General features: G+C 37.9%; 3 protein-coding genes across 3 annotated transcripts; 2 read left to right on the forward strand and 1 right to left on the reverse strand.

Moving 5' to 3' along the window:
* Positions 1–919: 919 nt before the first annotated feature.
* Positions 920–2,412, forward strand: LOC127245620 (uncharacterized). The gene is made up of 3 exons (XM_051266610.1): positions 920–981; positions 1,056–1,181; positions 1,252–2,412. Exons 1-3 carry the CDS (start codon positions 937–939, stop codon positions 1,876–1,878), a joined length of 798 nt encoding a protein of 265 aa, XP_051122567.1. The 5' UTR covers positions 920–936; the 3' UTR covers positions 1,879–2,412.
* Positions 2,413–10,984: 8,572 nt separating this feature from the next.
* On the forward strand, positions 10,985–16,053 carry LOC127245689 (DNA replication licensing factor MCM2). Its single transcript, XM_051266702.1, has 17 exons — positions 10,985–11,353; positions 11,466–11,644; positions 11,881–12,050; positions 12,165–12,354; positions 12,451–12,670; positions 12,747–12,954; positions 13,067–13,201; positions 13,282–13,473; positions 13,558–13,730; positions 13,808–13,996; positions 14,075–14,191; positions 14,550–14,634; positions 14,725–14,877; positions 15,033–15,158; positions 15,243–15,425; positions 15,491–15,655; positions 15,735–16,053. Exons 1-17 carry the CDS (start codon positions 11,085–11,087, stop codon positions 15,849–15,851), a joined length of 2,871 nt encoding a protein of 956 aa, XP_051122659.1. The 5' UTR covers positions 10,985–11,084; the 3' UTR covers positions 15,852–16,053.
* Positions 16,054–17,452: 1,399 nt separating this feature from the next.
* On the reverse strand, positions 17,453–18,548 carry LOC127245486 (uncharacterized). Its single transcript, XM_051266405.1, has one exon. It carries the CDS (start codon positions 18,323–18,325, stop codon positions 17,681–17,683), a length of 645 nt encoding a protein of 214 aa, XP_051122362.1. The 5' UTR covers positions 18,326–18,548; the 3' UTR covers positions 17,453–17,680.
* Positions 18,549–23,767: the final 5,219 nt, after the last annotated feature.

Here is a 23,767-nt window from a genome sequence, read left to right on the forward strand (position 1 = left end):
TGGTGGTCGGTTGTATGGCCCCTGATCGCCCCTGATGAGGGTCGGTTGCTGAACATACTCCTTCCCCCCCAAGGATTGGTTCTAGGGGCGGCTAGACATTCTAGCACTCAACAACAAACAGCCGCCCCGGGGATCGGGTCTAGTGCTCCAACGCGAAAAAGAAAAGTGTCCCAGCTGCCAACGCCCCCGACCTCGGGGACCGACCAGCAAACACTAGCAGACCTTGGAACAAATAGGACGTCAGCAAAGGCCCGACCCCGAATTGGTAATGTTTCTTAACACCGTGAACCAATTCACTATATCTTAACTTTGTTTCACATATTATTCACCAGAACCGACCTTGGCAGCACCGACCACACAACCGACGCCAGCCCCAGCCGACCATTCAACCGGGCCTTTGGTCCAGACCAATCTGCCAATGAGCAGTCGGGCGGAGGACCCGACGAGGAGGCAAACTCTTCCTCCTGCACCGAAGAGCGGTCGGGTCAGGCACCCGACCAGGAGGCAATCTTTACCAGTAGTACCTAGAGAACCAGTAAGTTCTCTCATCAGCCATACTTAGGATTCTAATGATCAACCCTGATATATTTAACAACCAACATTTCCATGATTGTTTCACAGACACCTTCACCCATCGGATCAGCAGCAGGGGTCTCTTCTGACAGCGAGGGAACTACTTCCCAGATGGGTCGACCGCCATACATAGCATCAGACTCATCCATGTCAAAAGAAAGACCAACTGCCCTCGCCGAAGCTGACCCTCAAAACGACATCCTTGATGTTGCTGATCCCGAAATCGAAGGTGCCCCAGAGATTCTGGCTGCAGTGGCTCTAGAAGCAGCCGCCCAACCTGCAGCCGCCCAGCCTGCAGCGGCACTTCCTCTAGCAATCGAGTGGCAGGCAGAAGAACCACCTGTGGCAGCCCAACCTCCAGAAATGGAAGAAGTGTCTTCATCCGATTCGGAGACTTCTGTGAATTTGGTAAGATTGAACCAATCCATGCCACAATATCTCTTTCAGAAAACACTAACTATTTTACATACTACTTTCAATAGGGACCCAGGTCGGCACCTCAGCGACCATTTGCAGCAGCCGACGAGTCGGCTGCTGTTATACCAGCTGTCCGCCCTACTCGACCGACCTCATTGCTGCCCCCCTCACTGACAGCAGTCCGCCCAGAGGTAACACATATCTTATAAGAATAAATTTGCACCTCTCTTGGAATACTTATTGACATTGTAGGACTTGCAGGGGCCTTCAGACTTAGCTGTCCTATCGACTGTTCCGGTTCCGGCGGAGGCCCGAACCATATTCACTGAGGCCATTAACCATCCCCTGTCAGAATTGAGATCCGACTTATTGGACAAACTCATTCAGACGGTTGGTGGCCTTCTATTTTACACTCCAACGGAATCGCCAGCCGTCCCTATTCTGCATCGGCTGATGGAAAGACTTACAGAGCTCAAGACTGAAGTGTTAGTCATTGGACTCCTGTCAGCCGAAACCCCCCAGCCCGACTTCGATCAAACAACGCTGGAGAATTCTTTGGCTAAGACTCGAGAATCTCTTCAGCAGACTACCGGAAGGCTGGGTGGTCTCCTTAGCACAAAAGCTCTAGTTGATGATGCCATTCAGAAAAAGGAGGCAGAATTGCGGGAGCTGAGGAAAGAACAGTCTACCCTGGATAAGCAAATTATCAATGAACAGCGTCTGCTTGAGAAGTATACCAAAAATGAGGCTGAATTGGATCAAGAACTGAAAACCCAAGCCCGATCCCAATTCATCATAAGATATCAGACGGCTGCCAATACCAGAAGGCTATCCAGGGATGAAATCAAATGGACCCATATAAAAACTGCCCTAGGGGCATTGTTGTAATACTTTCCCCTTTGTAACAATACTTGACTTAGTAATCCATTTTTTCTTTCTTCTCAAAACAAGGATCACCTTTCAATTCCCAACTTTGTAGGAATCGAAACAAACTCCTTCTTTAAAAGAATATTGTTTCTCACATTTCAAGAAACACATTCCAAGGCATATTTTGAAAAATCAAAACACTTGACGTGTTAACAAACATGGCGAATGACCGACCTTATGTTCCATCAAACAACTGGCAGGGTGTTCTTCAACCCTTCTTTGTGGGTAATCACCCTATTGGAGGCCATGCAGAAGACTTGTTACATATACTCAAGCAACTAGACTTCAAATTCCGATTCTCCCAACGAGGAAGAAGAACCATTCATCGCGTCATCCGCCTGATGGAAAAAGTCATTGAGGGGTATGAACCTCTTCGTGACATCCTTAGCCGCATTCCTGATCTCCATCACCACATGGAAATGATAGAAAATCACGCAGCAACTATACTTCCAGATCTTGGTTGGGATAACATCTTTTCCAATCAACGAAAAGTCTTTTCAAGACTACGGACTATTGTTGATCGTGAACATCAAGCCATAACAGACATGCAAGCACGTACCAATCAAGATTTAGACGAAATGCAAAGCCAATGGGAAAGGTACCGACCAGATTTGGAAGATCTTATTGAAGAAGAACCAGAGCTAATATCCACTCACTGGGATGAAAAGTCTGATTCAGAGGCAGAAAATTTCCCACAACTACACGATGACTAACCGAACTGAACCTTTAAATAGGTTCGAACCCCACAAACGGGTTCTGAGAATAATATTTTACTTCAGGCAGTTTTGTTATCTGAAAAGGCAGGATAATACCTCTTCAGATATTTAGCATTAATACAATCATGTACTCTTCTACCTTCATGATTTACAATAATGAACGCGCCATTTCCAATATCTTTTTGAACAATGTATGGTCCTTCCCAATTCGGTGACCATTTTCCCAATTGGTCAGTTTTCTTATATGTAGGAAGAATGGTCTTCCAGACTAAATCTCCTTTTTGGAATGTCCTGTGAAGAACTTTCTTTCCATAACTCTTTGCTCTGATTTCACTCTGTTTCACACTTCGCTCTATTGCATGGAGTCGGTTAACATCCAAATCTTCTAACTGCTGCAACATAAGTTGTTGGTATTCCTCTGTAAGATCACTATCAGTAAATTCTGTTCGGCCAGATGATACTCGGATTTCGGCTGGTAAAACAGCATCTTGGCCAAACGTGAGTTGGTAAGGTGAGAACCCTGTTGCCGTATTTCTGGTATTCCTATGTGCCCACAAAGCCTGAGACAATAACAAATGCCACTTTCTTGGGTTCCCTTCCACCATCTTCTTTATAATCCCAATAATAATCTTATTTGCTGCTTCCGCTTGTCCATTGGCTTGGGGATAATAAGGTGACGAATGATGTAATCGAACCCCGAATTCTGCCAAGAAACTAGAGAACTTTTCCCCTGTGAAAACCAGGCCTTGGTCGGTTGTTATAGACTGAGGAATACCATATCTGTAAATAATTTGGTTCAAAACGAAGTCTATCACTTCTTTCTGATCCACATTTTTCAAAGCAACTGCTTCTACCCATTTGGTAAAGTAGTCAGTCGCGACCAATATGAAACAATGATGTTTCGATGAAGCAGGATGTATCTTACCAATAATATCCATAGCCCATGATTTAAAAGGCCATGGTTTTGCCAAGAATTGCAATTCGGTTACTGGCAAATGGTTTAAGTTTCCATGTCTTTGACATTCCTGACAGCCCTTGGCAAACTGTATGCAATCTTCAAAAATCTTTGGCCAGAAAAACCCCAAACGATGAATGGCCCATCTCATATTCAGACCTGCTCGATGAGCTCCGCATATCCCACCATGTACTTCTGTCATCACTTCTAGAGCTTCTTTAAATCCCAAGCATTTCAAAAGTAAACCTTCAAATGATCTCTTGTACAAAATTCCATTTATCAATTGAAAACGTAAAGCCTTCAATCGTGTCGCAATTGAAACACTCGCACCAGGATTCTGTAAATACAGGATAAGCTCTGTTCTCCAATCGGGCACTGTTTCGCCATCGGACTTCTGTCCGATAATAACTTCGCAATCGGGCTCCTGACCGACCGTCTCCTGCCCGACAGCCTCGCAGTCTGTCCGATAATAACTTCGCAATCGGGCTCCTGACCGACCGTCTCCTGCCCGACAGCCTCGCAGTCGGGCTCCTGTCCGACCGTCTCTTGCCCGACCGTAACTTCGCAGTCGGGCTCCTGTCCGACCGTCTCTTGCCCGACCGTAACTTCGCAGTCGGGCTCCTGTCCGACCATCTCTTGCCCGACCATTCGGTCACATATTGGGTCTGTCTTTTCTTCTATGCCTGACTTGACCTCCGACCACATATCCTCCAGAATTCCTTTACAGGCCCTTTGAGCCAACTCATCGGCACGTTGGTTTTCTTTCCTCGGAATGAACTCAATTATTACTTCTGAGATTTTCGTCAGTAACCGACCCACAATGTCCCTGTATCTGCGAAGATGAGGGTAATTGCAAACATATTGGTTGTTTACCTGGTTGATTACTAGTTGAGAATCCCCTCTTATGATTACAGACTGGACCTTCCTGGCTATTAAAGCCTCCAGACCCAAAATTAAAGCCTCATATTCTGCCGAATTATGGGTCATGGCTTCCAATCGTAATTGTAAGTTGATCTTTTGACCATCAGGTCCTTGCAAAAAGACCCCTGCCCCTGATTTGTTTCCAGAGGTAGAACCATCAAAGAACATCAACCATGTTCTGGTACTTATATATGGCACACATCCGACCTGTAGATTATCCAAATATGATGAACGACCAAGTGGTCGGACGCTATCACAAAGAGAATACCCGACTTGTGAAAATTCTGCTAAGAAGTCGGCTACTGCTTGTCCCTTGATTGCCCTCAGCGGGGAATGTTGAAGATCAAAAGGAGCCAATTTGATGGCCCACTTCATAAGTCTGCCCTTCATAGTAGGTCTCTGCAAAATTAATTTGATGAGATCCACCTTTGATATGACCTCAATTCTTCTGGGCAGCAAATAATGCTCGAGTTTAGTACAAGCGAAGACCAATGAATAACACATTTTTTCTGGCATAGTGTAATTCAGTTCTGGTCCTGTAAGGGTTTTACTGAGATAGTAGATTGCCCTTTCCTTCCCGTCATCACCATCTTGTGCCAATAAACAGCTAACCACTTCATATGTATTTGCCAAATAAAGTTTGAGTGGCCGACCTTGTTTAGGAGGCATCAAGACTGGAGGGTGAACCAATGCCTGCTTGATAGCATCTAAAGCCATTTGTTGATCGGGACCCCATTCGAAAGCATTTTTTCCAGCTTTCAACAATTTAGTGATGGGTCTGACCTTGCCAGCAGCATTAGAAATGAAACGCCTCAAATAATTCACCTTACCCAAAAGACTCTGGATTTCTTTAATCGTCTTGGGTGGCCGACTATCAAGAATGGCTTTAGCCTTATTGGCATCGATTTCAATTCCTCTCTCATGAACTAAAAATCCTAAAAAGCTCCTGGCTGATATTCCAAAGGCACATTTGGTTGGATTCATCTTTAAATTGTACTTCTTCATTCTTTCAAATGCCTCTTCAAGATTTCTCAAATGTTCATCAAAACTGGCAGATTTAACAATAACATCATCAATATACACTTCCATAGATCTGCCAATTAAATCATGAAAGATTGAATTCATGGCTCTTTGGTAAGTTGCCCCTGCATTCTTTAACCCGAATGGCATGACTGTCCATTCATAAATACCTAAAGCCCCTGGGCATCTGAATGCTGTCTTAGGAATGTCTTCCTCTGCCAGAAATATTTGGTTATAACCTGCATAACCATCCATCAGACTAAGGATTTTATGCCCTGCTGCTGCATCTATCAACATGTCGGCCATAGGCATCACATATTCATCCTTAGGGGTAGCTAGATTCAAACCCCTGAAATCGATGCATATCCTAATCTTACCATTTTTCTTGACCACTGGCACAATATTAGCCAGCCACTCCGCATAACGGCAAGGCTGAATAAAACCCACTTTGAGAAGTTTTTGGATTTCTTCCTTGATTTGAGGCATTAGGTCCGGGCTCATTCGCCTTGGAGGTTGTTTGTAAGGTTTACAACCTTCTTTAATAGGCAATCGATGCTCTATTAGACTTCTTGTCAAACCAGGCATCTCTGAATAATCCCATGCTAAACAATCAATGTTGTTTCTAATAACTTCGAGCATCATTGTTTGTTGCTCTTTAGACAAATAACCACTTAACCTGATCACTTTTGGAACCAATTCGGTTCCTAAATTAAACTCCAATAATGGGTCTTGTGATGAAGCTGTTGGTTCTGTTTTCTCCAATAAATCAGGCCAACGAAATTGTTCGTCTTCTTGGAGGTGAACATCAAGAATCTCTTTACTATTTTCTGCTTTATGTAATAATTGCTTTAAATAGAACTTATTAATAAGAGAACTACATACTTCTAAGCTTGTATCTTCCATTACAAACAAATTATACGGGAATGGGTGTGGCTTTATCATGAGCCATACAATAAAGGTGTTCTTTTAATAGAACATCGAGTTCTGGCCAGTGACTTTATAACCCTTGATTGGGTATTCCCTGGCCATGTACAACTGAGACATCGGAGCCACCTGACTGGAATAAAACACTGACTCTTCAACTTGTTCTGTTACATCGAATGGATTATCATTCGCTTCCATTTTGAAGACCTGATTTCCTTCCCACAACATTAATTGTTGATGCAGGGTTGAAGGCACACATTGAGAGGCATGAATCCAGTCTCTTCCCAGCAAGAGAGAGTATGTAGTATCTGCGTCCACAATAAAGAAAACAGTGGAGATCTTCTTTGGTCCGACCTCGATTGTGGCAACCATCATGCCTTCAGGCTTAGTCAGCCCCTGTAAAACTTGTCATTTCGAATTCCACAGGAGACAGATCATGAATTCCTTTCCCTAACTTCTTGAGGGTCTTCAATGGCATAACGTTAAAGACTGCTCCATTATCCACGAAAACCTTAGTGATTGGTTTCCCACAAATGTGAGCATTAACATACAGAGGTTTCAAATGAGAGATCGCACCCTCTGGAATAGGAGGAAACACAATCGAAGGTGTTTCCGAATGAGGGTCGGAATCTGAGGTCTTTGCCCCCTCTGTCTCCTCTAATTCACCATCTGCCAAGAATGCCCATAATGGTTCGTCCATAGTTTCATCTACCAGACTCGCCCACGTCGGTTCATCACTCATCTGATTAATCTCTGTCATTCGACAAGGGATTCGTGGTCCCAGACGAGATTTAACAGATCTTGAACTTTCCTCTGTAGTTACCACTTCTTCCTTTGTCTTATCCCGAGATTGAGGTTGAACCGTCAAAGATTCAATACGGAATTCTTCCAGAGATGGATTGATGTTGATTCGTTCACAATGTTGGCATCTAAAACCTTTAATTATTTCATCTGCCACTCCTTTACCTTTCCCCTGTCCCGACGAACTTCTTTTGGTATGGTCGGAAGCGCCTAATCCGTCATTCGGTTGCTTTTCTGACCAGACCCGACTGGACCGACCACCTGGAGACTGAATGGCTACTCCCTGCTCGTGGGTCGTTTGTTCTGTAAAGACCCGAATGGACTGATCTCCTGCCAAGTGGTCGGCTGCTTTTTGTTCGTCGGTTAATTGTTTTGCTGAAGGACCTCTTTTCCCATACTTTGCAGCATACCTGCGTTTGGCATTGCGAATCTGTGTACGATTCATACCCGGGAAACGAGGGTCTATATCAACTGGTAAAGGCTTTTTATTTCGAGCCCAATTGCTCCCGACCGACCCTGTTTTTCTGGTCGGGTGCTCACGTACCAAAACCTTTTCTTTCACCTCCACATTAAAAGAACCATCTGGATGGTCCCACTTTTCAGCAACTGGCTTCTCACAAACTTTGAGCCGTTCTTCTGGTCGGCTGCTGTTTGGCCGACTTCCTTTTTTTGTTTCGGGGCTTGGCTGGTTTCGTTCCCCTTTTTGTCCATCGTTGGCCGAACTTTTCCTTGTTTCCGAACTTGGTTGGATGTCAACCATTGCCGTTGTTACATTCGGAAACGGTTGCTGGTCTACACCTAGAGTGATGTATTTGAGCCGACCTGTCTTGATGGCCTTTTGAATTTCCTTCCTAAAATGAGTACACTGACTTGTAGTGTGTGTGAAAGAATTATGCCACTTACAATATGGTCTCCCTTTGATTTCTTCTTTAGTGGCAAGTCTTTGGCCCTTTGGAATACGGATCTGCCCATCAGTCAGTAGGATATCAAAGATTTCATCAGCTTTCGAACTATCAAAGGTCGGTTGCTCCTTTCCTTCAGATCCTGGTACTGGCTTCAATTTAGGACATACATACGGTTTTCCAGAAAGGATTTCGGCTGCCATCTCTTCTGACTGATTAAAATCAAAGTCACATGTTTCTGTTCCCATACTCGCCATATGTTGGCCTCTATTACGCCTGTTATGCTGATCTTCCTCTCTGAACAAAGACTCTAGACGTCCTGCCTTGGATGCAAGACTTGCCAAGTCCTCAACATCCAGGGCAGTGAGTGCCTTTCTAAAACGAGTATGCATATTCCGGACCACTAAATTGGTCATCTCTTTCTCACTGATTACCGTAGGACATCGTCCCTTCATCAATCGCACCCTTTCTATAAACTGTGAAGCAGTTTCTTCTGGATACTGTCTCAATTCAAGTAAATCAGTTAAAGAAACAACTGGTAAAGGATTAAAGAATCTAGCGTGAAATGCCATCTCCAGTCCTTCCCATGTCTGAATTTGTCCTGGAGGCAAACTTACAAACCACGAAAACGCCGTTCTAGTAAGAGATAAACCAAACAGCTGTAACTTATGAAAAGGGTTATTGCCAACTTCTCCTAATTGTGCTGTGAACCGACCAACATGTTCTATGGTGGAAGATCCGTCCTCCCCTGAGAATGCATGAAAGTCGGGTGGTCGAAAATTCCTTGGGAGAGGGTATTCATTAATGATCCTTTCTGGGAAAGGTCTCTGATATGCAGGGCGGTTAGCCATCTGAGGAGTTAATCCATACTGATCCCTTAATATATGTGCAATCTCGTCAGGATCTACATGAAAGCGTTGATGATCAGGAACATGGAACGGATCCTGCACAGGAATATGAATAGGATCATGTATATATCCTTCAGGCCTGTCCTCCCTTGTATTGCTCGGCTGCATATTGGTAACCCTTGGTCCCAATGGAACATTGTTGGGAAAAGTCAAAGGAGATTTTCCCCTATCCATTCGGTTGGGATTTGTGGCACTTGGGAATGTACTATCCACGAATGATGGCCCTGCGAAATTTGCCTGTGGTCTGGACGGGGACACTCCTGGTGGCGTTTGAGTGGTTTGAAGACTCACCCTTGACAGTGCTTGATCTATCAAATTCTGCATTAGACTCTGTTGCTCACGCAACATGTTCGTTTGTTGCTCACGCAACAGATTCTGCATAACCAAAGTATGCTGGTTGTTCATTTGTTGAACATAAGACCACCAATCAGTTGGTGGTTGTGGGATTTCCCCGGCATTTGGCACAATGGGTGGTGGAACGGATTCTCCCACCGGTGCCGAAGATGATTGCGGTTGTGAACCTGCCATAACCCTTCCGATGATTCGGCCGGATCTAAGACGTATGAAATTATCGCCGGAATTGGAATGAGCAATTTTGTCTTGCTCCCACTGTGGTCGCCAATTTGTTGATGTAATTTTTCAACAAAAATAAAGTAAAATTCAAAGATATAGAAAATATCCTTAAACTTGATTAATTAGTGCCTGAGATTAGGAATCTCTAAACACTGTAACGTACAGAAAATAAACTGGAAAATAAAAGACTGAAATTTAAAGTGGTGATCCCCAAATCTGACTTTGCTTTGTTGAAGTTGATTGAAGATCCCTTGCCAAATGATGATTCAAACCTTTAAATATTCTCTGGGAAACCGTACTGAAAACCGTCACCCGAACGGTTACAACGTCTCCTTCCCAACCGTCCTCCAACCCCTTTCATGCTGACACGTGTCCTCAGCAGACCAAAATTATCCTTATATTTCACTCTTTGAACCGACCACAGACCTTCCGCTCTTTTGGCCCGACTTCGTCCTTCGCCCGACCTGCTTCTTCGCCCGACCTCGCTTGGGCCGACCTCCGCATCAGCCGCCCTCCGTCTTCGACCGAAGACCTCCGCATCTGTCCGTACCTCTTCCTTGCCCGACCTTCCTCTTAACAGACCTCCGCGTCTGCCCGACTTCGGTCTGGATTTGGATCAATTCTTGAGATCTTAACTTTCTTCCTTTTCCCGACCTGAAAGCCTCCCGACCTGCGGACTTCCCGTCCTGATGACTTTCCGTCTTGAGGACCTACCGACCTAAAGACCTTCCGTCCTGATGACTTTCCGTCTTGAGGAACTCCCGACCTGAAGACCTTCCGACTTGAGGTCCTTCCGTCTTGAGGACCTACCGACCTGAGATCCTTCCGACCTGAGGTCTTTCCGCCCTGAGGACCTTCCGTCTTGAGGACCTTCCGTCTTGAGGACCTTCCGTCTTGAGGACCTACCGACCTGAGGACCTACCGACCTGAGATCCTTCCGACCTGAGGTCCTTCCGTTAGAAATAAATCTATTTTCCTTGATTTCCTCACAGTGTCCTTCAGCCAGTTCAATCAACCCTGTTGCCAGGCCCATTCTTCTTTTTACCTTGGGCTTTTAACCTAATTCTAAATTTCGTACGTAACAAAATATATATAAAAAATTTAAGAAAAGAAAAAAAAAAGAAAAACACAAAAATCCAATTAAAAAGAAATACACCGATGATTATTATTATTATTATTATTATTATTGGAAGCAAATATGACCTTAGTCTTTAATATATATTGTACGAATTTTTTTGACCCATTTTTAAATGGTCCGGAAGCTTGTGATTGGGCCGTGGGCCGCTTGGCCAACTTCACTTTTGGCGGGAAGATTTCCCGCCAAAGCTATGGTTATGTAGCGAATAATTCTTATTCGGGTGTGCCCTAATTAGAGGTTTCTTCTCCCTCCGGCGAATCTGTCAACCGCATCGTGCAAGCAATTTGGGGAGGTCTGTAGGGAGCGTTAATGGCAGGGGATGAGGACTCGTCCAGATCCGGTGGTGCGGATGCTGCTGCTGCTGGAAATGGGGGGCCACCGTCTACCCCGGATTCTCCGTCGTCCGTTGGATTCAACACGGACCAGTTGCCATTCAACACCAGCCAGAATTATACTGACGACGAAGACGATGATGAAGCGTCTGTGGATCCTGAGATCATCAGAGACGAACCGGAGGAGGACAACGTTAACGAGGAAGAAGACGACGGGGAGGACCTTTTCAACGACAATTTTATGGAGTCAGTTTTCATTTAATTTGGTGTATTGCTTTTCAATACGAAGATGTTGCTACCAGACTGGCATTTTTTCATAAGCATAGAAGATTGATGGATGATTGTATGGTTTTTGTAGTGATTATCGGAGAATGGGCGAGCAGGATCAGTACGAGGCCGTAGGGCTTGACGATTCAGTCGAGGATGAGAGGGATTTAAGTCAGATTATGGCGGACAGAAGAGCTGCTGAGATCGAACTTGAGAACCGGGAAGCTCGTGCCTCTACCCGCAAGCTTCCTCAGCTTCTTCACGATCAAGGTCTCCTCATTTTTCGAGCTTTTTATTTACCACTGTAGGTCTAATTATGTCTAATACGTCTCTACAGTTTGAATTAAGCAATTTTCTTTGAATTATGGCATACTGATAATTAACGAACAGATTTCCCCAATTTTAGATGTTACTCTGGAATGTTTCAGTAGATGTGTCCATAGGCAAAAAAGTTTCGATCATTATGGGAATGCTGACTAGGATTGTTGAAAACTGTATGATTGCAGACACAGATGATGACAGCGTCAGGCCATCAAAAAGAGTAAGAGCTGACTACAGGCCCCAGGGTACTCCAAATGATACTGATGGAATCCAAAGTTCACCTGGTAGATCACAACAGGGGAACTCTGTTGATGACGCCCCCATGACTGATCAGACAGATGACGATCCTTTTGATGTATGTGTTTCCCTTGGTTTAAACCATTTTTCGCCGGATGTTGGAAACAAATTTTGCGATTCATAGCACGATTAGTGCAATTTATTAGTTTGTTGACAAGCCCTATTATTGTAGGAGGAAGAGAATGATGATGGTGACTATGAGATGTATACAGTTCTTGGAACCCTACGAGAGTGGGTCACCAGGGATGAAGTGAGGCGATTCATTGCCAAGAAATTCAAAAAGTTCTTGCTCACCTATGTGAACCCGAAGAGTGACCATGGGGACTTTGAATATCTAAGACAGATCAACGAAATGGTCTTGTGTAAGAAACTAACTTACACATAATATTTTGACTTGGAACCTTCAGTTTGGTTAGAAGAGTTTGTTCTTTTATAAAGTTGTTATCTTTTTCCTGCAGTTAACAAGTGCAGCCTAGAGATTGATTACAAACAATTCATCTACGTCCACCCGAACATTGCCATCTGGCTTGCAGATGCTCCACATTCTGTACTTGAGGTTATGGAAGAAGTTGTCAACAAGATTGTTTATGATTTGCATCCTAATTACAGGAAAATTCAGCATAAAATCTATGTCCGCATTACCAACCTACCTGTCTATGATCAGATACGCAACATTAGGTATATTTCCCTCAAATTATGCAATGTGATTTTCACATTTTAATGGCATCTGAGATTTGCTTGTAATTATCTGTAGGCAGATACATTTGAACACACTGATTCGAATTGGTGGAGTTGTGACTCGGCGATCTGGAGTCTTTCCGCAGTTGCAGCAAGTTAAATATGATTGTAATAAATGTGGAGCAATTTTGGGGCCATTTTTTCAGAATTCCTACTCAGAAGTGAAAGTTGGTTCTTGTCCAGATTGTCAATCAAGAGGGCCTTTCACTGTTAACATTGAACAGGTGGATAACCACAATTTAGAAAAATATACGCACACACACACACATATGTATACATATATATTAAATGCTTTCGAAATAAGCTGCATTGATTTCTTCTCTTTCGTTGTGGCAGACAATATATAGGAACTATCAGAAACTTACTCTCCAAGAAAGCCCTGGTGTTGTTCCTGCAGGCCGACTTCCTAGATACAAGGAAGTTATACTTTTAAACGATCTCATCGATTGTGCCAGGCCAGGAGAAGAGATTGTATGTATCTGACTACCTTGTTTTTCTGTCATACCTGAATTTTTCATCCTCTGTGTTGATTAATGTAATTTGAAATCCAGGAAGTGACTGGAATATATACCAACAACTTTGACTTGTCTTTGAATACCAAAAATGGATTTCCTGTCTTTGCTACGGTGATAGAAGCCAACTACATCACCAAGAAACAGGACCTGTTTTCTGTTTACAAACTCACCCAAGAGGACAAAGCAGAAATTGAAAAGTTGGCAAAAGACCCTAGAATTGGAGAAAGAGTAAGTTTAACGTGCTAATGCATTGTTACAGAAGATTGGTCTTGTAGATCCACTAGTTTCCTTATGCTATGCTTTGTTATTCAGATTGTCAAATCCATAGCTCCATCAATTTATGGTCATGAAGACATAAAAACTGCGGTAGCTCTAGCTATGTTTGGTGGCCAAGAGAAAAATGTTGAAGGGAAACATCGATTACGTGGTGACATAAATGTACTCCTGCTTGGTGATCCTGGCACAGCCAAATCTCAATTCCTTAAGTAAGATTTATCTTTATTGTATCAGTAGAAGGAATGGTACACTACTAAATAGACTAACCTTGTTGACAACATATTAGGTATGTTGAAAAGACCGGCCAAAGAGCTGTTTACACCACAGGTAAAGGAGCTTCTGCAGTTGGTTTGACAGCAGCAGTTCACAAGGATCCAGTCACCCGGGAGTGGACCCTGGAAGGAGGGGCTCTTGTTCTAGCTGATAGAGGCATATGTCTTATTGATGAGTTTGATAAAATGAATGATCAGGACAGGTATGGTATGGTATCGAAACATCAGCTATGAATACGTGAGTATTTGTTGACATCCTTGCTGCCAACATGATTATTCAGGGTGAGCATTCATGAAGCAATGGAACAGCAGAGTATTAGCATATCTAAAGCTGGGATAGTTACATCTCTCCAGGCTCGTTGTTCTGTAATTGCTGCAGCAAATCCTATTGGAGGAAGGTATGCAAAACTCAAATTAAGCTGATATTTTTTAGTTGGAAATCGGACCTCTGAGTCCTTACATTTTGCATTGCAATTGATAATTTTATTCTCCAGTTCCAGCCTAATTAGACTAAAAGGTTATGCATCAGTTGTCTACAAATTTCATGCTAATCTATTATCTTATACCCTTCCTGCTAATTTCACTCTAATTGTATATTCAAATCTACAGAGATACGTAACATTTTTTTGGTTCAATTGACAAGAATATTAGTTTATACACATGCATTTATTCTTATGAATTTGTCCATCGGTCCATGTTTATCTGTTTCTCAGAGCCCCTCTTATTATCGGTTTGATCTGGCAATATTCGTTGCAGATATGACTCATCCAAGACATTTTCACAGAATGTGGAATTGACGGATCCAATCATTTCCCGATTTGATATCCTCTGTGTAGTCAAGGTTTGCTAATTAATTCTTTACTACTTTAATGATGCTTCTGCTGTCTGAGTTCTAGCAGTTGATAACTAGAGATTATATTATGGCGTGCAGGATGTGGTCGATCCAGTAACTGATGAAATGCTGGCTCAATTTGTAGTAGACAGCCACTTCAAATCACAGCCTAAAGGTGTCAATTTGGACAATAGGCCTGTAAACAGCTCACAGGATGACAATCCAGCTTCTGCAGTACAAACTGATTCTGAGGTCTAGCAGATTTTGAAAGCATTTACCCGAGTTTCCCTTTTTTTGACATAGGAGGATATATGTTCACGTTCTCTGTTGCCGCAGCTTCTGTCAGAATGAATTTATTCGCTTGAGATTGTTCTAGTTTAGATTAACACTTGCAGCATCTTCTGCAGATAATACCTCAAGAGCTGCTAAAGAAGTACATCACCTACGCCAAGATGAATGTGTTTCCACGGTTGCATGATGCAGATTTAGACAAGCTTACACAAGTGTACGCTGAATTGCGAAGAGAATCATCTGTAAGCCTCAAATTTGACACAGCATAGCATAGTTTGTGGATGTGCGCACTATCAACAGTTGTGGTTTTGTTTTTACATTTGCAGCACGGACAAGGGGTTCCGATTGCAGTGAGACACATTGAATCCATGATACGCATGTCGGAAGCCCATGCAAGAATGCACCTGAGACACCATGTTACTCAGGAGGATGTCGACATGGCCATCCGAGTACTGCTGGATTCATTCATCTCAACTCAAAAGTTTGGCGTACAGAAAGCTTTACAGAAGGTAAGATTTTACTCTACTGATCACGGTCTTGCAAGCATTTTGAACACAATTTATTCTCATTGCAGAGCTTCAAGAAATACATGATATTCAAGAAGGATTTCAATGCAATCGTACTGCACCTCCTCCGTATTCTTGTGAAGGAAGCCTTGCACTTGGAAGAAATTGTGACAGGATCCGCAGCTGCAAATCTCCCTTACGTCGATGTAAAGGTGGAGGAGCTCCAAAGCAAGGTATTAATGCCTTTGGTTGCCATCTGTATTGAATACTCAATTTGATATATGTAATACGATACACTGTCGGCCATTGCAGGCACTCGACTACGGGATCAGTGATCTGAAACCGTTCTTCAGCAGCAGCGAGTTTTCCAGCGCCAACTTCGAGTTGGACGAGGCACGTGGCGTTATCAGGCATCGTCTTCCTCGTTGAACAATACGGTTTGGGATTAATTCACACAATTACTACATATATGAAAATGCTGCAATCAATCTAAGCTAAGTTATTTCTTATGCTCAATCTCACTCGCCCTCTTATTGTGATGGATGGATGAGTTGTTGACGAGTGTGGTCTATAGAACAAATGTTCCGTCGCTTATTAAATGTTAATCAATTACCATGACATATTTGCTTAAGAGATTATTATTATTATTATTATCATGTATTTGTTTTATTTTATTTTATTTTATATGTGCTCCGCTCCAGTCGTAGTGTATTGGGTAGGTTGGATGGTATCTTCGGTTTATACATTTATTTGGATTATATTAATATACTACTATAGTGTACTGCAGCTATGCAAATTATTATTTTGGGTCAAAAACGTGGGAAGAAAAAGATAAGAAGGGTATGAAAGCATTTGACCGGATGTAGCAATAAATATAAATAGTAGTAATAGTAGTAGTAGTAGTAGTATTTTTATTAGTATTAGTGGGCAAGAGAGAGAAGGCACGGGCACGGCACGGCACCGCACCGCACCGCACGTGGGAAAGGAATGTGTAAGTTTGAATAGATCCAGAAATGGCTGACTGTGTTTGAGTTTGTGTTTGACTGCTCTTTTGGCATCTTTCCTTGTTGGTATTCCATGTTACATACAGATACAGTATCATTGATAAATACTCCCTTCATTTATAAATTAATATTTTATTTTTTTATCTGGGCATCCAATAATTATTATTTTATTTTTTTACTCTCTATTTATTTACTATTTTTAATATCTACTATACTATTAAGTACAAATTTGTTAATATTTACTTAAAAATTCGTGTAAGGACAATAAAAACTAGATGAAGAGAGTATTATTTTTAATTTTGCCCTACTCACCCATCCTTTACCCTTGCCTGCTTTGCTTTGCTTGCTTGTACCATTTGATTATCTTACCTTTTTCGCTATCACCAAACCACACCACACTAGAATTTTTATTAAATATAACTTTGGGTGAATTGAGTCCTACCTTGTATTTCCATTAATATTTACAAAGAATTTTTATTATTATTATTATTTATTACATACAATTTTATAGTGCTAGTAGAATGATCTATGATAGTTCTTTTGTTTTTTATTAATGAGTAGTATTTTTATCGGAACATTCAATTTATAAGTTATTCATCTAACATATGTATGGTTTTTAGTTATTTTAATTTGGATTAAAAAATTGTTATATTTATATATTATGCACATATGTGGTGGGTAGATTTATTATCAGCTGTACGTTCAAAAAATACCAATTGTAGGTTCTTGTCATTGAAAAGAAAAATAAAAGAATTTTATACAATAAATCAAATGTAAGTTGTTTAATATATTGTTGTTAAATTATAAAAGCATCTTATGCAATTTGTACAATAAAGTAATAGGCTTGAATTTTGATGAAACTTGGATGGGATGGGATGGGAGTGTGTTTAGATATACTTTCCAAACGTTGGAAGTTGGTATGTCTTGAAAATGAAATTGTATAATAATAATAATAATAATAATAATAATAATTTTTTTAGTTTACTATGTTAGAATTAAAAAAACAAATAAGTGTTAATGTGAATATTATAGAGAAATTTTGGTGAAATAAGTTTGAAAACATAAGCAAGGAGAGGGTAGATGAACAAAATTGTGACGATTCTTCACTTCACTGTACAATTAATTAATTCACTGTATAGTTGTTCTTCCTAACTGCCAAAAAAAAAAGTATTGAAATGGTGCAACTACACTACTGTATATATTATGTATGATGAATAGTGTGGTGGATTAATTGCATTGTCATTTGATTTCATTTCATTTCAATGAGGATTTCGTCTTCCTCAAGCTTTTGTGCTGCTGCTGCTGTTGAATGCTCTTCTTCTTCTCTGAAATGGAGTCCAGCGTGGGCTTCCAATGGAAGCGCTGCCCTACCAGCTGCTCGTACTCTTTCCGCAGCTGCGGCGTCGTGCACACTCGAATCAACCTCCGCGCCTCCGTCTCCTCCTCCTTGAGATGGTGGCGAATCATCTCGTCGGTCACCTTGATTCGCAGGCTCCCCGACGCGGTCTTCTCCACCTCGAACGGCGGCCGAATCGCCAGCGCCGATCGATAGCGGATGAAGGAGGCGAAGGTTAGGGCGGACTGGAAGAAGTTCGCCGGAAGGAGGAAGTAGTAGTGACCTGGCTGGAGGCGGTCGTGGTGAGAAAGCGCCGGCGTTTTCTGGCCGATGTAGAAGCAATCGGAGCGGCACACCATGTGCTTGGGGAACTCCTCCATTAACTCCCTAGCTTTCACCGGACGGTCGTAGATCTCGACTCCGCCGTCCGATTTAATCAGCTTTATCGTCAAGTCGTGCTCGCCTTCCCCCTCCCGCCGGAGATGCACGCAGGACACGCCGCCGTTAAAGCACCGCGGCAATGGACCGGTAATTATCCGATTTATCCTTTTGCTCATTCCCATTTTTAACCTTCTTTCTTTCAACACCACACTCAAATCTCAATTCATCAAAATCAAAATCAAAATCAAAATCCACAAACAACAAAATCAAAATCAAATCAGAGCACTACTTCGAAATTTACTTCTCAAATCCACCACCTGCAAACTGAAATTGAAATAGGTAGAAGAGAAGCTGATATAGAGAGAGAGAGAGAGAGAGAGAGAAAGTAGTCAGTCAATGATATAGAAATGAATGGTAGTTTTTATACGAACAAGTTTCTTCTAACTTCAAAAATAGAGGGCTATGTTACTTTTTTGACTCGCATTCATTAGTAGACCAGACCCGACCCGACCCGACCCTCATCTTACTATAGGGCCCACCCGAAAATGGTTTGTTTTTTAGTTTTTTATTGAATTCCATCGCTCTCCCGCCCGCCCTCAAATACTTTTTATATTTAAAATTTTGACCTGTCTTTTGCTGCCTCTCTTCCAATCACAGACCACTCTGCCTAACTTCTACTCGTACGGTCATGTTTGTTCTATTTTATATTCACTTTTGTATTTCACTGATTCTTATTTAAATTTAATTTGGAAGGTTCTAAAAATTTTTGGACTTTTTGCTTATAATTTTTTTGTTTTATTCTTTTACATATACACGATACAATATAAGGTCATATCGAACTCACAAACTCTATTTATACAATTTTAATTTTTAAAATATAGTTGATACAGTATTCTTACTTCAATTTACAATTCTATTTTTTTTACTTCAAAAAGAATATTATTCAAACATTCTATTTTATATATTATTTTAAATCACCTTTTATATCTACAATTGATATATTTTAAAACAAAAATGAAAAAATAATAAAATAATTAATATAAAAATAATTATATAAAAAAATAGAATACATACAACGCCTTAAAATAGTGTTACAACAAGCATCATTTTTTGTGTCACAATTGGTGCATAGTTGGAGAAAGAACTCCATATATGGGGTGCAACAACAAAAATGCAGCCCCATTGGAGATGCTCTAACAAATTGTTCTAAATTGCTCATATGTGCCACTTAATTTGTTTATTATTTTTATTTTTGTTTGTCTTACATAATTTGTAATTTTTTTTAATACAATTATACATTTTAAAATTTATAATTTATAATTTTTTTTATTTTAATTAAGGGTCCGTTTGGATTAACTTAAAAAATAAGCAGAAGCCAAAACCAAAATCAGTTTGATTTTGTATTTGATGAATCTCTATAAAAACAGCTTTTATAAAAAAAACTGTTTGGTGCTTTTAAATTGTTAAAATTACTCAAAAAGATACTATGCTAATATAATAGTATTTTTCTATAAAATTTTTATAATTTATTTTTAAATTTTATTAATTATATTTAAAGATTTTAAATTATAGTATAAAAAATATTTTTAAAATTTAATTAATATATTTTAAAATTTAAATTTAAGAATAATATATAAATTACAAATAAAATTTATAATCCATTATTAAATTATTTGTATTTTAAAATTTTATAAATTATATTAATAATTTTAGTATAATCAAAAAGTTTATATGCTCCTATTTAAATTTGGTATTTTAATTTTAATTTTAAATTTTAATTAAAATATAATATATAAATTAAAAATAATAATTTAATTTTTATTAAAATATAATATAAATATAAATTAATTGTTTTTATATTATAGTAGTATTATAGTATTATATTATTGTATATATTATTTTATTATTAAGGATAAAATAATAATTTCAAATGAAAAGTGCTTGTGTTTTTTCTAGAAGCAGAAGCCAAAAACTCTTGCCAAAAGTCATTCGAGCGGGACCTAAATTACTTAGGGCTCGTTTGGATTGACTTAAAAAATAAGTAGAAGTCAAAAGCAGAAGTACAAGGAGAAGCCAAAAACAGAAGTACAAATAGAAGCCAAAAGCAGAAGCAGTCAAATTTTTGTGCTTTTAAAGTGTTAAAATTATTCAAAAGGACACAATATTAATATAATAGTATCTTTCTATAAAACTTTTATAATTTACTTTTAAATTTTATTAATTATATTTAAAGATTTTAAATTATAGTATAAAAAATATATTTTTAAAATTTAGTGTTATATATTTTAAAATTTGAATTTAAAAATAATATATAAATTACAAATAAAATTTACAATTCAATATTAAATTATTTGTATTTTAAAATTTTATAAATTATATTAATAATTTTAGTATAATTAAACAAATTTATATATTCCTATTTAAATTTGGCATTTTAATTATAATTTTAAATTTTTTAATTAAAGTATAACATATAAATTAAAAATAATAATTTAATTTTTTTTAAATATAATATATATAAATTTTCATATTACAAATATAAATTAATTATTTTTATAGTATAGTAGTATTATATTATATTATTGTATTTATTATTATTATTTAGGATAAAACAGTAATTTCAAATGAAAAATGTTTCTGCTTGCTTCAAAAGCTGTTGTCAAGGTGCTTCTGAAAAAATCACTTTTCAACCTCAAAAGTTGCTTCTATTTTTGGACAGAATTCAATGCAAACAAATAGAAAATGTTTTTTCTAGAAGTATTATTAAATCATAATTATTTTTACTAAAATATTTTTTAATTATTCACTAATTACATAATAATTAAAATTTTGTGTCGTTAGCCGAGACTGATGGAGTAATAAATATAGTATATAGTTGTAAAATAATTAAACAACGAGAAAAATGTAAATTGTGTTTCTTTAGGGTGTGTTTGTTGGGAGGATTTTGGAATACTTTTACTATTCTTATAAAACTTTTCTTCCAAAAATATCAAATATCAAACACTTATTTTTTATTTTCTATATTATATTTAAAAATTAATTTTACATTCAAAATATCACATAAATACTTATTTATATCATATTATACAACTATTTCAGTTTAATTTTTTTACTATTCAAATTTCAATCTAAAATCCAAAATTTCTAACAAATACACCTTTAGGGGCTGTTTGGTTCATGGAATTTTTTTGTGGGATTGGAATTTCACAGTAGGATTTATATGTGATAGGATTTATTATATTTAGGATTTGAAATCCTATCATATGTTTGGTTGGTAAAATTACGTGGAATTTATATTTCTCACGTCTTGTTTATTTTTTTATATGAGTAGAAGGATTTGGATTTTTTATATTCTAAATGACATAATTGTCCCCCTATGAATTTTATTTATTTTGATAAATTAAACATCTAATTTATAATAAATATAAATTGAAAATGTATTAATAATTTTATAGGGATTACAATAGGTTATCGTAAACTCGAAACCTGACTCGAACCCGACCTATTTATTTGAAGTTGAGTCCAATTATTTGAGTATTAGATCATGATCCGGGTCATATTATGGGTATTCTAATCGGGTCCGAATCGGGTCTAGGGTCTAAGCGGACCATACCCGCACCCAAATTCGATTTATAATATTAATAATATATCGACTATACATATGAAAAAATAATTTCTAACAATATAATTATATTAATTTTTTTTTTAAGTTTAATTTATTTATTATTTTATTATAATATTTTTTCATAAAATACATAAATAATATATATTGGATCGATACATGTGTAATTTTAAATTAAAATTTAAGAATCGTAAAAAGAATTGGATTTGTTAGATCCATCGGATTTTACTGGATATAGTTTTGGCCGGATCTGGTATAATCAGATCCAATTTGGATTTAATATCTAACAATCCTCATTTGTAGGATTTTGGACCATGTTTTTAAATCCCATCATTTTAAATTTCATTATCTTTTTTTGAACCAAACATAGATTTCAGATTTTAAAATCTAAATTCCATGAAATCCTATCAAATCCTTGAAACAAACAGCCCCTTAGTGTTTTTTGTTTAATTTTTTTCTCTGAGGTGTGAAAATTTGTATCAGTAATAAAAAATAATATTTTATATTAAGTTATCAATTTTATCAAAGAATTAAATATTAATATTATATATATTTAGAACCATGTCGGTAAAAAGTATTATTTATATCAACACACCAGCAATTTTAGTTCGATGAGATTTATTATCTTTTAGCATTTCACCGCAAGTGAGTCCATGTCATTTGTACGTGTCATATTCCATGTAGTGATATTTTTGTATCATATGACTTTTTTTTTTTCAGTAAATAAGAATTAGTTATAATTTTATATAAATTTATTTTTACAAATTAAAAATATTTATTTTTTCGGTTTTACATGAAGTATTCAGTATTTTTAATTAGATATGTCCTATATAATTAATTTGTCATTTTATTTTTAAAAAATAATTATTATACACTTTAATCATATTTTATATTTTAATCTAATAATTTTTCTATTCTTGATAAATTATTTAATTATTTTAACTTTAATCTATTATCATTTATATTATACCATAATTATTTTACTCATACAATTTTTAAGTACTTACTAATTATAATATTTCTAAATTATTATATCTACAATAACATAAACACTTTATCATAGATTGAGAGACTAATGAACTACTTGAAACGCCATGGTGAATTATATAAAATTATTTATAAAAATTTATTTTTATTATTATAATTTAAAATGTATATATTCTTCGTTCGTTATAATTATGTTATATTTTTAAAATTATTCATTAAATTTATATAAAATTTATTTATAAACAATTTTATTCACTCATAATTTTATTATTTTTTTTCTTATCCAATCATATCTTTATCAATTTTTTAATATTTTTTAGTTTACTTTTTACTATAATACTTTTAGTTTATTTTTCACTTATTTCACTTTTATATTAAAATATCAATATCTTTTAGCATAAATCGTGCTCAAACAAAATAATATAATTAGCCTGGACCAAGTGAATACTATACAATTATCTATATATAATATTTCATCCATCTAGTCAGAAAGTATACCTATTTTTATTTTGGGTTGTCCAATTACAAAATAAATACTTCATTAAATGTCTCATTTTTCTCACAAATACTCATATTTTATCATCACAACCTTACTTTTACACCAAAAAGTGGCTATGATATCGAAACTGGCATTTGAAATCCTATCATCTTTGAGAGCATTAGGTTCATCCTCTGTATCTAGAGCTTTTGGATCCTCTGAAGTGGGTTGTTCATTCGGGGCAGCTTTCTTGTCCGAAATCACTCGTTTTGGCCTCCATTCTTGTCCTACACATTTTTATTTTAATCCCTCTCGTCTTCTTCTTCCTCCGGTCGCATATCTGATGCTTATCCCTCGGGGGCTGCTCGTAACTCCGCATCAAATGAAAAGTTATTACTACTCGGTCCACCGAGGCCACCCTCCATATCTCTCCATTTTTTTCAAAATTGATTTTCGTAAATATATTGGTTCATCCTGTTTCCGTCGGCCCTTGCTACTGATACAAGAGATTTCATTGGCGTACTCTGACGGTATTGA

The sequence above is a fragment of the Andrographis paniculata genome, unplaced genomic scaffold (assembly GCF_009805555.1).
Source record: "Andrographis paniculata isolate CXL003 unplaced genomic scaffold, ASM980555v1 Contig22END, whole genome shotgun sequence".
NCBI classification, from domain to species: domain Eukaryota; kingdom Viridiplantae; phylum Streptophyta; class Magnoliopsida; order Lamiales; family Acanthaceae; genus Andrographis; species Andrographis paniculata.